This window comes from Musa acuminata, chromosome BXJ1-6 (assembly GCF_036884655.1).
Source record: "Musa acuminata AAA Group cultivar baxijiao chromosome BXJ1-6, Cavendish_Baxijiao_AAA, whole genome shotgun sequence".
Taxonomy (NCBI): Eukaryota; Viridiplantae; Streptophyta; class Magnoliopsida; order Zingiberales; family Musaceae; genus Musa; species Musa acuminata.
The window spans coordinates 45,095,462-45,109,608 of record NC_088332.1 but is presented as its reverse complement, the minus strand read 5'-3'; the positions used below and the strand labels follow the sequence as shown (position 1 = coordinate 45,109,608).

The 14,147-nt window shown below is 38.5% G+C and overlaps 1 protein-coding gene across 2 annotated transcripts; it reads right to left on the bottom strand.

Moving 5' to 3' along the window:
• Window positions 1-230: 230 nt before the first annotated feature.
• LOC135677308 (WD40 repeat-containing protein HOS15-like) lies at window positions 231-12,881 on the bottom strand. 2 transcript variants are annotated; one of them, XM_065189494.1, is made up of 14 exons: window positions 12,729-12,881; window positions 11,803-11,948; window positions 11,328-11,679; window positions 10,351-10,448; window positions 10,212-10,258; window positions 6,646-6,796; window positions 6,423-6,486; window positions 5,287-5,445; window positions 5,065-5,186; window positions 3,680-3,754; window positions 3,042-3,095; window positions 2,894-2,967; window positions 901-975; window positions 231-796 (listed from the first exon to the last, which is right to left on the bottom strand). In XM_065189494.1, the coding sequence occupies exons 1-14, from the start codon at window positions 12,793-12,795 to the stop codon at window positions 577-579; spliced, it is 1,704 nt and encodes a 567-aa protein (XP_065045566.1). In that variant the 5' UTR covers window positions 12,796-12,881; the 3' UTR covers window positions 231-576. The 2 variants fall into 2 exon arrangements, with proteins under 2 accessions (XP_065045566.1, XP_065045567.1); XM_065189495.1 differs by having other exon boundaries at window positions 10,351-10,445.
• Between the last annotated feature and the right edge of the window lie 1,266 nt (window positions 12,882-14,147).

The window sequence follows — 14,147 nt, the reverse complement described above, 5'->3', positions numbered from 1 at the left end:
TTAAATGACACATTGAAACAAAAAAGAAAATATAAATTCTGATGAATGATATCGTAAACAATAATCGAAACACGGTAATACCCAATTAAGACCAGAAATGAGGAAACTAACAATGTTGCAAGAAGATGACAAACTGGTGGAAGCCAAATGCTTCGTGTAGTTGAGCAGGAAGAGAAGACACTGCAGTTGCACATCCATTAGTTCATTGCAGCAAAAGTGTACAACACACACGACTTTAAAGAGTTCTCAAATGCAATTAGACGGCTGTCCAACGATATAACATTAGAACCACAGTGATAATTTGTGATCCCTTGTGATGCTACATGAACTAGTCGGCTTGTTCTAGATTCCAAAGTTTTGTTTGGAATTTACAGCAATCTAGCAATTCCAAGCTTTCGACAGGACCACAGGACCACACGTAACCACATCAAAGATGAGGCTAGCAAGAGAAACTATACGTGATCCTGGTGCGTTAAACACATGGGACTAAAAGCCTATATGACCTACTACTCACCCTAACAGATCTACAGTCATGAAACATGATAGCCTAATACTTGACATAATGCTTCCCTCTCCTTACATCCTGAAGTCCATAACACAAATGCTGCTGTTGGCAAAGCATGCTGCTATCTTGTCGCCTTCCCTGTTCCAGCATACTTCAAAAATGCCACCACGACCCTTGTACGTCTTCAGTATTCTCCCTTCTTTCACAGACCATATGTGCAGGGATTGATCCAGCGATCCGCTTGCCAGATACTCGCCGTTTGGGCTAAATGCAACCGAATATACAGGTTGTCTGACATTTACAGAGCCAAGAGTTCACGTAACATCAAATTCGGCTTGCCTTGATTAAATTACAGTTTTAGAATACAAAGTGTGCTCAAGGAGCTGCAGACTTACCTATGGCCATTCAGGCTGCACAGAAGGCGTCCTTGCTCTGCATCCCACAATTTAATTGTCGAGTCAAACGATGCACTGCGGAAGTTCCACGGTCACTGATAGAAGATATTCAACACATACTTTTCGAAAGAACTTGTACAGGAAAGCATAGTGTATAATATCTTTCAAAACCAATAAAATGGCTTTGGAGATGCTTGCCAAGCAATCTTTGTGAATTAAAGTTTTTCAAAAGCATTTGAAAATTGAAAATAACTTGTGAAGACACCATGAGACAGGTTTAAGTAATGAAGAATAGGCACATATGAAATATTATAGACCCAAAAATAAGGTTGTGAAATCGTCAATTGTCCAAACAGCCAATAATCCTCCTCTGCAGTTCTGGCAGCTACTTGCTTGCTGCTTCATTGGTGTACCTTGACGTGCCCCTGTGGAAGCTACTGACTTCCTATTCTTAACAAAGGAGGGAGGAGGTTGGTTTACAATATTGAAGGTAGGTGAGAAGCAGATCGTAATCCAGAGAGTTCTGATGTAGAAATGAATGACTAGATCCAAGGTTTCAGTCATCTGGAAATAGCTCACCCACACCATAATCATTAAGAAACACTATGATGAATTTTTCTGTCCTCATGCTTTCAATCAACAATCCAACAAGTTTTGCTTCACCTTTGCTGGCAACAACTGTGCCATACCCGAATTATGATTTTCCTACAATCCATGTAAATTTTTAGAATTTATGGATAATGCCGATCAATCTGACAAATTCTCCAGATGCTCTCATGCAATGTTTGCAGATATTCTCCTAACATGATACCACCCTTGGAAATCTTTATTATCATCCTCTGTTGTGATAATGCGCCCGCTTGAGCTACCCTCTAAATCATCAATGTCTTCATTTTTTTTTTCCAAGGCACCAACATATTGCTACACCACCTTTGGCTGCAGTATGTGGTTTTCTAGCCTTCATCACCATCAAACCTATTGCATCCTGCATCTACCAGTCCTTGTATCTAAGAGAATATCTTTCCTGTTATAAGTTGCAGATGGTGCATTAAAGAAGAGTTATCTTTTGAATAGTTATGTGACAAGATGAAGCACCTTCACATTTGGCTGGAAAAGCTTAAAAAACCTGGTGCATCAGACCAAACAACAAAATGAAAGATTGGTTGATGAGAATGACGTCCCTTTTGGATTATCAGAGCAACCTACAGCTCCTATTCCTTTACCTTCTCCATGTTCTAAAGAATTTACTGGAGATCCAAATATCCCCCAACTCACCTCAGCCTGCTAGAAGTTAACAGTGAAACACCGAACTAGTTCAGTTCAGACTTTGCCGGTACGTATATCATTTTCAGTTACTAAAAAACACTACAAATGAACAAAAACCTTAAAGATCACAACACCCTCATGTTTTAGGGTGATCAGGGCTCAGTTTGACTGCTAAATCAAAACTCTCAGATCTAAAGAACTGTGATGTACCCATACTCGATATGGATTTCTATCATCTGAACTGGAGAGAAGAGGAGCTGCAGAGGAAACAACAGCAATACGACGAGGAGGATGACAAGGCAGCAGTGACGGAGGTGACAGCGATAAAACAGTTTTTTTTAGGACTATAAGATTATCATAAAAGGAAAGTTTTCTTTTATTTCTTGGTAGGGAACATATATATGTGTGTGTGTGAGCCATTAGGCATGCTTGTGAGATTGACTATTTACCTTATGCATTAAAATTGATTAGTAAAGACTAATCAGCCACTTTCTTTCTAAATGGAGACCTTTTATCCTTGAAATGGAAAAAGCCTTGATTCAATTCATATCCTGTCAGAGTAAACCTAACCAAACATGAAAGTGTACTGTGAGTGAATGTGATAGAAGAGATACCAACGCAAAGTTGATACCATCTTAATGCAAACAAATCTATAACAGGTAACCATCCTACCCAGAAGAATACTAATGCAAAGTTGATACCATCTTAATGCAAACAAATCTCTTACCTTGCAAGAACCAATTGTTGATTTGGGTTGTTTGTCCCCTGACCAGTCGGCCTCCATCTAATCGTATATATTTCCTGAAAATAGTTTGTCAATATTTCTGCATGACAACATAGAAAAAATGCCACAATTTAATAAATAAAAGATCAACCTTGCTATGGTCCTTGAAATCATGCAGACACTTATCCTGCTTCAGACTCCATATCTGCAAAAATTTTATGGAATTCACATAATCTCCTTTATGGTAATAATGCATCAATTCTTAAATTAATGTTTCATGGAATTCAACATGATAAACCTATTAACAAATGGTGGGGCCACTAAATGCAAACTCCTAGGCATTAAGTTTCTGAATACAGATCCTTCATGGCTCAAGTAAATGTTCAATAGCTCACGATAGTATGACAACCATAGTGAGGCCATCAGAAAGTGATAAATATATTGGACAAAGAACAATCAGTTCAGCTAGTAATTTACAAAAAGAAAAGAAATGGGAGTTTTCAATAAGGATTCTCAAGTATGTAAGTAGAAAGGAACAACTATGCAACCGATACTGGAAAGGAAATAAAACATAACTGTTAAAATGACACCTTATAGCTTCTTACATAAAGCTGTACAAGACTTTATAGAAAGAAAATGGAGAAATGACATGTGCAAAGTAAATTATGACAACCCAAATAGCCAAGAGACTACAGTCCATAAGAGGATAAACTTCTTTGCACAACTGACAAATATTTACAAGTGAGATTATGCTACAGAAAAGGATCCTTTCCTAACATGCTAAGTTACCTTTGCAGTCCCATCATCAGAGCATGAAGCCAACAATGAACCAGTCGGATCCCACTTGATAGCATTTACTTCTGCCTGAAATGGAAAGAAAGACAGATTGATTTCACCCAGAAAGAAGGAATTATAATGTATCACATGAGAATAACGGAACTTTCATAGTAGGTATATACATTTTCATAGTATGGTGAACTTAGAGGAGAATCTGAAAATAGTTATTGAGAGAGCATGGAAGTTATTTGTACAGGTAAAAACAGCTAGATAGGAAAAGAGAGAACCAATCTAACTAGGTGTTATCTACAACAGTTCAGACAGAATTTGATATGGAGGATCTCTACACCATTATAGCATTAGCACAGTACCTCATCTGGTTGAAGCAAACAGATGGCTTAACTGCTTAGGTAGTTCGCAAAAACAAAGCTGACCCCAAAGCAGGTACTAATTTGCATGACAACCTTCCGTTTGTACTCTTACATAAACATGTTCTATGACTACAACCCAATGACACTCAGTTTTAGGAGAAAAGTGCTAGGATCAAAGAAAAATAGCTTCATAATTAGCTGTATTGCCAAGAAAGCAAATAAAATATAGAATTCCAGTGAACTAAGCCTCCAAAATCTAAAATGAGCACTGAAGATTAAACAAATTGGACAGATCAATGCAACAAAAACAAATGTGAATGAAAAAAAAACTTTGCATAAATGGTCTTGGTTCTTATGACTAACTTCAACCTAAAAAATAAACCTTATCATACAGGTAACTGATTGTGACATAATACATGCAAAAAACTGAAAAAGGATTCAAACAGTAAGAGCAGTACAGTGGTATTCCAGACAATTTATCGACCTATACTGCCTGGTAGCACCAAAATAAATAAAAATTCCATGGTCAGACCAGTATATACTGGTTCATACATACTGCTCTGACCACACTTTGAAACCTCGCATGCACATAACAAACCTTGCATTTGAAAAGCTCAAAATGAGTGTTAAGAGTCTCGAAGATATTGCTTCGTGAAATAAATGGTCATTTAGTTGTACCAAATGAGCCAAAAGAAAGTTTATTAAAAATCAATATTACAACTTATTTATGCTTGTAAGGAATGGTAGTAATATTTCCTTTCCAACAAAATGAAATGTTCATGCCAGTAACACAACCGTAGCTACTGAATTTTGGGTATCATGCACCAACTCTAAAAGTTCCAGCTGAACTGTTTAGCATTTATTTTCTTCAACTCATAATGGAAGGGTCAAACCATAAATTCCATCATTCTAAGGTGTTTGGCACATTAAACAGACAGCGCACAATTAAGATGTAATTACCACTATTATTAAAGACAAGTGCAGAGGACAGACCATAAAAGGTAAAGTTATGACTATAGGACTGACCTTATGCCCAGAGAAAGCTTTAACAGGGTGAGTCTCGCCAATCTTGCAAACATAGATCATAGTGTCCGTAGAGCACGTTGCAAAACTATAATTATTTCTCCAATCAACATCAAGTGTTGGAGCTGGAAAATAAAAAGAGATGAAGTATGTCAGTATGATCTTGTTTAGATGGTGTTACTTCAAAGGTCTATGCAAAGTGGAGTCCAGTTAAGCAACAAATACCTGAATGATATTCAAATTGTTGCTTACATTCCCAAGTCTTTGTATCCCACACAATAGCAGTTTTGTCAACACTTCCACTGAGGAGAAAATCACCCTTCTTGTTCCATTTTAGCGAAAAAATTGGTCCCCTATGTTTAACTAAGGTGTTCCTCAGTTCTCCTGTTATCGTCCACAAATCAAAATCCTAAAATTTTATATAAAATCCAAATATGGCTTAACACAGTTATATAATATTCAGCATGATAATTAAGAATATTATTTTAATGATTTCTTTTGATTTAATTAACCTTTACTCATATTAAATAGCTCATCCTCATGCCAACAAATCAAGAATGACACTTATAGAAGTCTCGGCAACCATACCTTTGAATTTATTATTTAAAGAACTGGAGGAAGAAAGAGTTTATCTCGTCACCCCACAAAGCCCGAGTAAAAGAGGCATTTACAGCTTCCAAATTACAAATCTTAATAAATAATAATAATTTGTCCGACCTGTATTACACCCATGTAGGATTCTAGGACACTAATTAAACTGGAAACAGGTCTCTTTTGACCTACTAATTAGCTACTCAAATTCAATCGAAAAATAATAATCTGCTAGCGCTAGGACTCGGCAACCCTTTTCAGTCGTATCCTTTCCTCTCAGAATTTTACTTTGGATAGTTGGATAGATCTTTCCCACTCAAATTATTAGGCTGACCTTTGCTTTCATCCTCTTCTATATCAAGAACTCTTTATTGAGCCAGAAAAGATTTCTACAAGCTGGACCAGGCCTTTGCCTTGCTTGAACAAAGTCCCCGCTGAACTGGGATACCATGAACTGTGCAGTGTAGTGTTTCTACAGCTGACAAATAGGGTTGTACCAAAGTTATCCGAGCCTCCATAAGTAGTTGGCCAGTGTGATTTTTGACCAGAATTGAACAAAAGAGGTCAGGGACTGATCATATGGAAGTTGATTGCCCAATCAACTTCATATTGAAGAAGAGAGTAATTTGGACTCCATCTGGCACCTAATTTGGTTGCCCAATCAACTTCCACAACAATTAGAAGGTGAGATGAAAAGCATAACCTTAGAACTTAAGCAGAAAAGATCAATAAGATAAAGATACATGATTAAAGAGCATATAAATACTCACCATCTGGACTCCATATTCTTGCTTGCCCATCATAGGAACCAGTAGCAAGTAATGTACCTTCACCCTGTGTCAAAAAAAAAGATCTTAGAACTGCAGCATTCCTCAAAGTGAACCTTTATGATCAAAGAACAATGAACTGTTCATGATAGAAGAGAAAAAATGAGTGTAACTGCCTGAAGTGAAATGCCAAATAATATTGAGTTCTACAAGAAGTGAATCTCACATTCCAATCTAGAGTGGTGACATCCTTGCTCTTCTCATTAGTTCTGCCCTTAAAATGCTTCAGGACATGTACATTTGGAGGTAAAACCTGCACATCTTTACCGCAAGGACCATCAGGAATTTTCCAAATTCTTGCAGTTGAATCTCCAGACCTACCATTTCAAATAACACTATCATATAAGATGTATAAGACCTTTGTATAACTCAAAAAAAGACCAAACAAAAAGTTAAGTGACGTCATAAGGTGATATGACGAGATGGTCCATGTATAGTTAATAGTCAGATTTAGTTCAAGCCTAACTCAATATGATGAAAATTGGGTGTACTGTATCCCATTTTCAGTGACGTGCTCATTCTTGCTACTTGAGCCAATTAATTAAATCTATAATTCTGATTTGAGGCACTTAATTCTTCAATTTTCCAGGATTTTTAACAAGGCTAAAATAGTAAATAAAATGTATTAGCTGAGTGGCATTTAACTATTGACTACCTAATACTAATGGTTAGGCACTTAGTATTCTATTTTAATTAGCTTGCTCCAAAATTTGAGTCCAAATCAAAATTGCCAATTACCAGGGTTTGTCATACGACCTGTACCACCCTCTACCGGGCGATACCATAACCTAACCTCGTATTGGGTGATACGAGGTCTATACTAGGCAATAACAATCAAAATCAAACCATTACCAACCTGTACCGATCATTAACGCTCGGATTTCAATCGTTACCGATCAAGGGCAAAGATCGCCCTATTTCAAATGGTCAAATTGAACGTTTGAACCATAGGAAAAGGTTTTTAAACCCTTCCCTCCCCCCTCTTTCAACTCATATCACTCTCTCGATCTCTTCAACTCTCTCGAACTCATTCTCACTCACATCTTTCTCATTTTCACATTTTCATTCTTCTAAACTCAACAAAGCTACAATTTGTGGATTTGATCAAATTTGGAAAGATTAAAAAGGAAGATCCCCCTCGGTTAAAACATGGCAAAAGGAGTTGCACAACATCGAGTCAGACTGCTCAAGGAACTAAAGACACCCAACCGTCACGATCATCCACCGAAAGTGCAAAAGCAAAGGCAAAGGGTAAGGCAGTAACATCAGTCGCACCATTGGAAATAATCGAGTCGGATGACGAAACACCTTCTCAATCGCATTCAACAACCCGCTCAGTCCAGAGACATGACAATGACATGGATAACAGTGCCTCAACCGATGATAGTGACGACGTCGAGGAGTCGATGGTTCCGTCTACATAATTTGAGTGTGGTGCATGGACCGAAAAGTAGCATTTCACACATGCCACCCAAGATTCAGATCATGGAACTTGACGAGGTACTAATCAAGTTTATACACGGAAGGAGAAGAGGAAAGGAATAGATGATTTTGAGCAGATGCAACGAAGTCTACACGACGTAGACAGTAGACACAGAGCGAAACTCATCCAATTCATAGTCGTTGTGTGATAGAGAATCTTGTGACCAACAATAGTACGGTGATAGTTCGTCATACTTTTCCGAGCAGTAGTACGGTGATCGATTTTATGATACAGAACAACAAATTAGAGGTGAAAGTAGAAGTTCTGACATTCTCTATGCTCCGCACCAATACTTGCCACATTCGTTCTTGTCTCAGGAGCTACCTTGGACATATGTGATTTACGACAATCAAATTACAACCATCACCACATTGATGAACCAATGACATATGGTGCATCAGTATACTATACCATGGGATCAATTTCAGAATTGGGTGTGACAAACACATCATATTAATATACAGCTACATAGGATCGAGGACCCCGATCCACCGCCAGTGGAGTTCATTCGTTCTTTTTACTGGTAGAACAAGGTATATCTATCGATTGATTATATAATTCGTTTGAATCTTAAAGTTTAAGTTGTTTAAAAAATAATCTAACAATTCAAATCATTTCTTTGTAGATAATTCAATATTAACGAAAGGACGATCCGAAATGTACCACAAAGCTACTCCTCAAAAATATATGTATCACTATTCTTTCCTAATTTACATTATTTATACTAAAATTATACTAAATTTATATTTATTTTCAACTTAAAAACCCTAATATAATTTTTTTCTATTTTTAAGATATTTTTGGAGCTATTTTCGATGATTTTAGGCGTACCATACTGACGCATGGTCGTTATATCGATATGGATCGAAATTGCAAACCTGTCTAATTAGTTATACAATCGCAGCAAACCAATGGATTAGAAAATGAGTGAGTTACCTAATTACACTTCCCTTTTATGTTATTTTGAGTCCCAATTAAGGTAGCAACAGAACTGGGTTCTATATGTCACAAGTGGGAGTACTTGATGATAAAACAAAACAGTTCTCCTCTGTTTCTCTACTTTCCTCTCTTGTCCTAGTCACTCTCTAATGTTCATTGCCTCTTTCCCTCCACTGTCTACCTTAAACAGTCACTAATGATGTTGTTTTCTTCTTAATAGCAAGGCTAATTCTTCAGATTTCTTGGACAACAGATCAGAAATGGCAGGTTTAGAGTGCCCTTTATTTTGTTTACATCCAAATCTCAGATCATGTAGATCAGCATCCAAATGTACCTTGGCCATATCAAAATGATTGAATCTGCAGAATGACAAATCATTATATCAATAACTTTTTCCGCATATTGATGGATTTCAGAACCATGGTAATGTAAAATCAGGAGTTTATGTTAGACTTCATAAGCAATTAGCTCTAGTAACAATTCAATTCCAAATAATGACTACTTTCTCTAGACAACACTGGACAAAAAAATAGTTTGCTCTAAGAGATGCATTATGGCAAAAACATAACAATTTAGGGCAAAGAATCATGGCAAGATATTGCGATTAACAAGGAACACCATTTCTGCAGACATCACTGGTTGGACCGATATGTACTGGCCAGTACCGGTGTAAATACACATGGTACACCAATAAGTAATGGTGACTCGAAGATGAAGAAGAAGAAGGCAAAGAGGAAGGGGCAGTGGGGGAAGAGGAGGAAGGAGGAGAAAGAGAAGAGAAAGAAGAGGAGGCAATGGAGGAAGAGAAAGAAAGAAGAGGAGACAGTGGAGGAAGAGGCGGAAGGAGAGGAGGAGGTGGAGGAAGAAGGAGAGGAGGTGGTGGAGGAAGGAGGAAGAGGAGAAGGAGAAGAAGAAGAAAAGGAAGCACATCCATTGGTGGTGTACGACAAGTGGCAGGTGGCGACAACAAGCAAAACGCATGAAGAGGGCTCACGACCACAAGCCCTAAAGAGTCTTAATTAATTTTTTTTTAATATATCTTTAATGGGTTGGAGAGGACTAGCCGAAATGAGGGTGATCCGTGTACCAGTTCATGCCCAAACCGGCACATACCCCTCATTTTGTACCAGTCCGGACGAAGAACATCCCATGGGGATTAAGAATATGGGATAGAGATAAAATATTTATCCTAGTATATACCATAATCAAATACAATTTCTAGCTCCATGCAGTCATTATAACCATTACAATGGTGTGACTGAAAATTTTATAGCAAGCTCATCTCTATGAGATAAAGATCAAATCTTTACCCAGACGCTAGGAGAGAACCTGCTGGGCTCCATGCACAAGCAAAGACCTAAAAGAAAATATAAATGGCTCGATTAACAGAAGTTAACATGATAACAAATTAAAAAATACAGAATGCTAATTATATCTATGTGACCAGACCTCAGAACTATGTCCTTCCAAAATGGTCACCTCAGAGCGTGAGATCTCACAAGCCAAAGATTGAGAGCTAGGGGTGATATCCATTTGCTCAGGTCCTACTAGGATAAGAAAGCAAATTAGTTAGTAGTATAAGAAAATGCAAGTCACTGATTTGCCAACAAATATATATACATATCTAAACATGAACACATATAAAATGCTGCCAAAAGACATCCATCAATAACAACCATTACATCCAAAACACTCCCAAATATTTGCCATCAGCTACATGGATTCTTTCCTACTAATGAGCCCTACTTAGGAAATATCATTTGACAAAGTAAGAGTACTTTAAGCTTTTTTTGATTATTTCTAATAATATTTTTATATATCTCCCTCTACCTCCCCTCACACCATTAATCATAAGATTCACCTTGTGTAACTGGAGCATCTAGAAGTCTCCTTTTGGATATTGACCATGTCGATAATATCTTGATTGGTTTTCCCTCATTTTTTTCTTCTATCTGAACTATATCTAATTGTCACCAAATGCAGTACCAAAAAACTATGTGATACTTTCCATTTTGGCTTTCGGTCATTCAGCTCTATGCGATCCTCTCCGGAATCAGATAACTTGTATATGCCTGTTTTTAGTTATTTTTGTGTACACAACTTGTAAGGGGTGTGAAGTAGTGTTGTCAGCCCCACTTTGCTTTTGGTGGCATTTTTGTTGTGTTTCTGTTTTATAAAACTTGCAAACAATGTAGGCTATGCCGGCATCGCTTGGCATCACAAATCTCAGGAACCATTTTTACAGGGTAATTGTGAGGTACATGAACATCTTACTAAAAAGCAAGGTGAATGAATAAACAAACATTTAATAATATCCAAATGCTAAATAACATGTAAGTTTGGTGCAATACTATGAATACAACTATTTGATTTATGTTGTTCATATGGTCATATGTCAACTCAAAGAAATATCAAATATAGATTACCTCTAGAAACTTCATGCTCATCAAGCTTAGTCTTATCTTTGGACTCCACGTGTTGCTTTTCCTTTTCCTCCTCCTTCTCCTTCTCTCTCTCTTGTTCATTATCCACTTCCATCATTTCTTTTTCCTTCTCTTGAGCTGCATCTCTGTCTTGCCTTTCTCTCACTCTCTCGCTTTCAAATTGTTGGTCTCGATCTTGAGCAATCATGCTATCTTTATTTTTGTCCTTATCACATTCCTTCTGAACTTTCTCTTTCTTCTTTGCTTTTATGATTTGCTGTAGTTCGTTGACATCCTTTGTGATGAGATCCAAAGGTTGTAGAAAAGAGAAGTCATCGTCGGCGTCTACATCAGTCTAGCAAATTTCAAGAAGCAGAAAGACTAATGAGAAGATTCTTATGCATATGTATTAAAAAATTAATGATGCAAGATAGAAAAGGGAAAGCAAAAGCCAGATTGTGGCGAAGGAAATATTTACATTATCCAGGTTAGCTTCCAGCTCTATATACTGTAGACCTTTCTGTACAAGTGTAATAAGAGCACCTGGTGGAACTTGATTCCCATCAATGGCACATTTGTTAATCCCAGCCTCATATCCTAAAGCAAATGCTGAATGAGTCAACCCTGGTACAGTTCATACAGACCCATATTAGCAGTTGCATACAAATCAGTCGTTCTTACAAACATGAAGTTTAGAACCCAAAAAGGGCAGCACTCATTAAAGAAGGTAAAATGTGAAACACAACTGCTAATAGGATGTAGACCAAATGAAACTTCCGTTATAAAAAACAAGCAATATAATCAGACACTATATCAACTAAGTTAGACCAGAAGTAAGCATCTCTCATAATGAAAAATGAACTTTCCTATCAGGATATCAATATAACAGGTGTGATTTTCCTGAAAAATTCCGGTCATCAGACGGAATTTTCTCTTAAGATTAGCAGTTAGTTGCCAGTGGTGGTAAATACGACATGCTGCTTCCAAGTTATCATGGATGGGAAGAATGGGAGTGGGAATCTGACACAAAACTTGGCTCTCCTGGACGAAAAACCCCAAATGGGCATCTAGGTCACTTCGATTATGAGTTACGCATATATGAAACAGCAAAACAACTGTTTCCATAAGCACGAAAAGATCACGAACCACCATGCCCTAATGGCCAAAATCTACATCGAATAAGAGGTTTCCAAAGCACCAACTTTTTCCGTTTTCCGCACTCAGCGGAAACATGTCCTAGCAAAGAAAACCCACAAAACAAGGCACCCCGAACTCTGGTAGCACCAATAGGGACAGGAAAAGAAATCAAGAATGGATCCAAGGTAGCAAGGGAAGAGAAACAACGACCAATCCCGGCGAACGAAGAAGACGGAGATCGAGGGGGAAGGGGAAGGAGGGGGTGACCTGATTCCTGGAGGTACCGGAAGACGAGGTAATTGAGCTCGGTGGAGGTGATCGTCGAATGCGTCATGGAAATCTCCCCCGCGCTCGCACGGCCACGGACGGACGACGGAACCTCTTCGGTCGAGAACACGGGCGTTGGGGTTTATTTATTGCGGCCACGGCGTGACTCGGGTTCGGGGTCGTTCCTTTTATGTTTACCGGGTTCAAGGCAGTAAGTAATCGGGCTGAAACCCGAATCCGTAATCGGGAAAACCGGATGGTCAGATGGTCATATATATATCTTTAGATGGTCGGTGATACGTTACATTTTCTGCTGAGTTAAAATGTTGTTTGTTTGGTGTCGTTGACAGAAAAGCCAGCACTGCCTATTTGTTTTGAGCAGCATCATCACTATGTCGGGATGTTGGTGGACGAGTTATCCCGAGCGAACGAGGGTTTCCAGGCCAGGATCGTCAAGTTGCAGAAGAGAATTCCGTCGATGACTGATGATACCATGGTCGCTAAGTCGATCGGTCTATTAGGGCAGGCCCGACAGTAGCTGGAAGATGTTGAATAGTTTCTCTTGAAGAGTTCTAGTTTCTCTGGAAGAGTTCCTACGATAGAGATTAGTGGATGCCCATGATAGGGGAGACCAATCGGAAGACAATACGAAGATGTGATTTGACGAGTTAATGACCACTAGGATGGAGGCCTAGGACATTAAAGAGCTCTTGGAGAAGAAGTGACGCCAAGCTCACAATTTAGAGAGGGGGGCAATTGCAACATATAAGGAGTCATAGGGGTTCCGATGAGGCTTGTTGAGATCGGGAAGGGAGTTGTATCGATATGGGTACCTCATTGCTTTGGGGCGTTTCAAGATCAAGTACCAGGGAATGAGTGTCGAGGAGGATCTTTTAACTCTGTGGCTCAAAAATTCCGATGTCCCCAAATCGCAAGCCCCTTTCAACAACAGCCCTAACTCATCCTCCTCTTTTGATTGAATGTTTTGGTCTCTTCTCTCATTTTCTTTTTTTTTTTATCCCTTATGAAGGGTTTCAGTTTGTGTCTTTTGATCGTGAGCCCTCGATTGTAAGCGTCACACTAGTGTAATCCTCTCGCTTTTAATAAAATTTTCTTTCATGTGTCGTTCTATCGTGGCTTTTTGGTTGAGGTGATGCTTTAAAGACAGAATCCTTTTTATTAATATGTTGTGCTCAAGGTAGAGCTCTGTCTTCCATAATCTTGAGGTGATGAGTTCCCTCTTGAGTGTGGCCTCATCGAAGAGTTCTTTTTTTGAGAGTTGGAAGAGCAGCCTTGGGTGGAAGGCCCTGCCGGAGCTAACTTTGGGAGTGGCTTGGTGCTTAGTTGTGGTACCTCAAGTCAGGGTTATCTCCTCTCAGGATGATACTAGAGTTTACACTGAGGTGGAGACACCTTCCT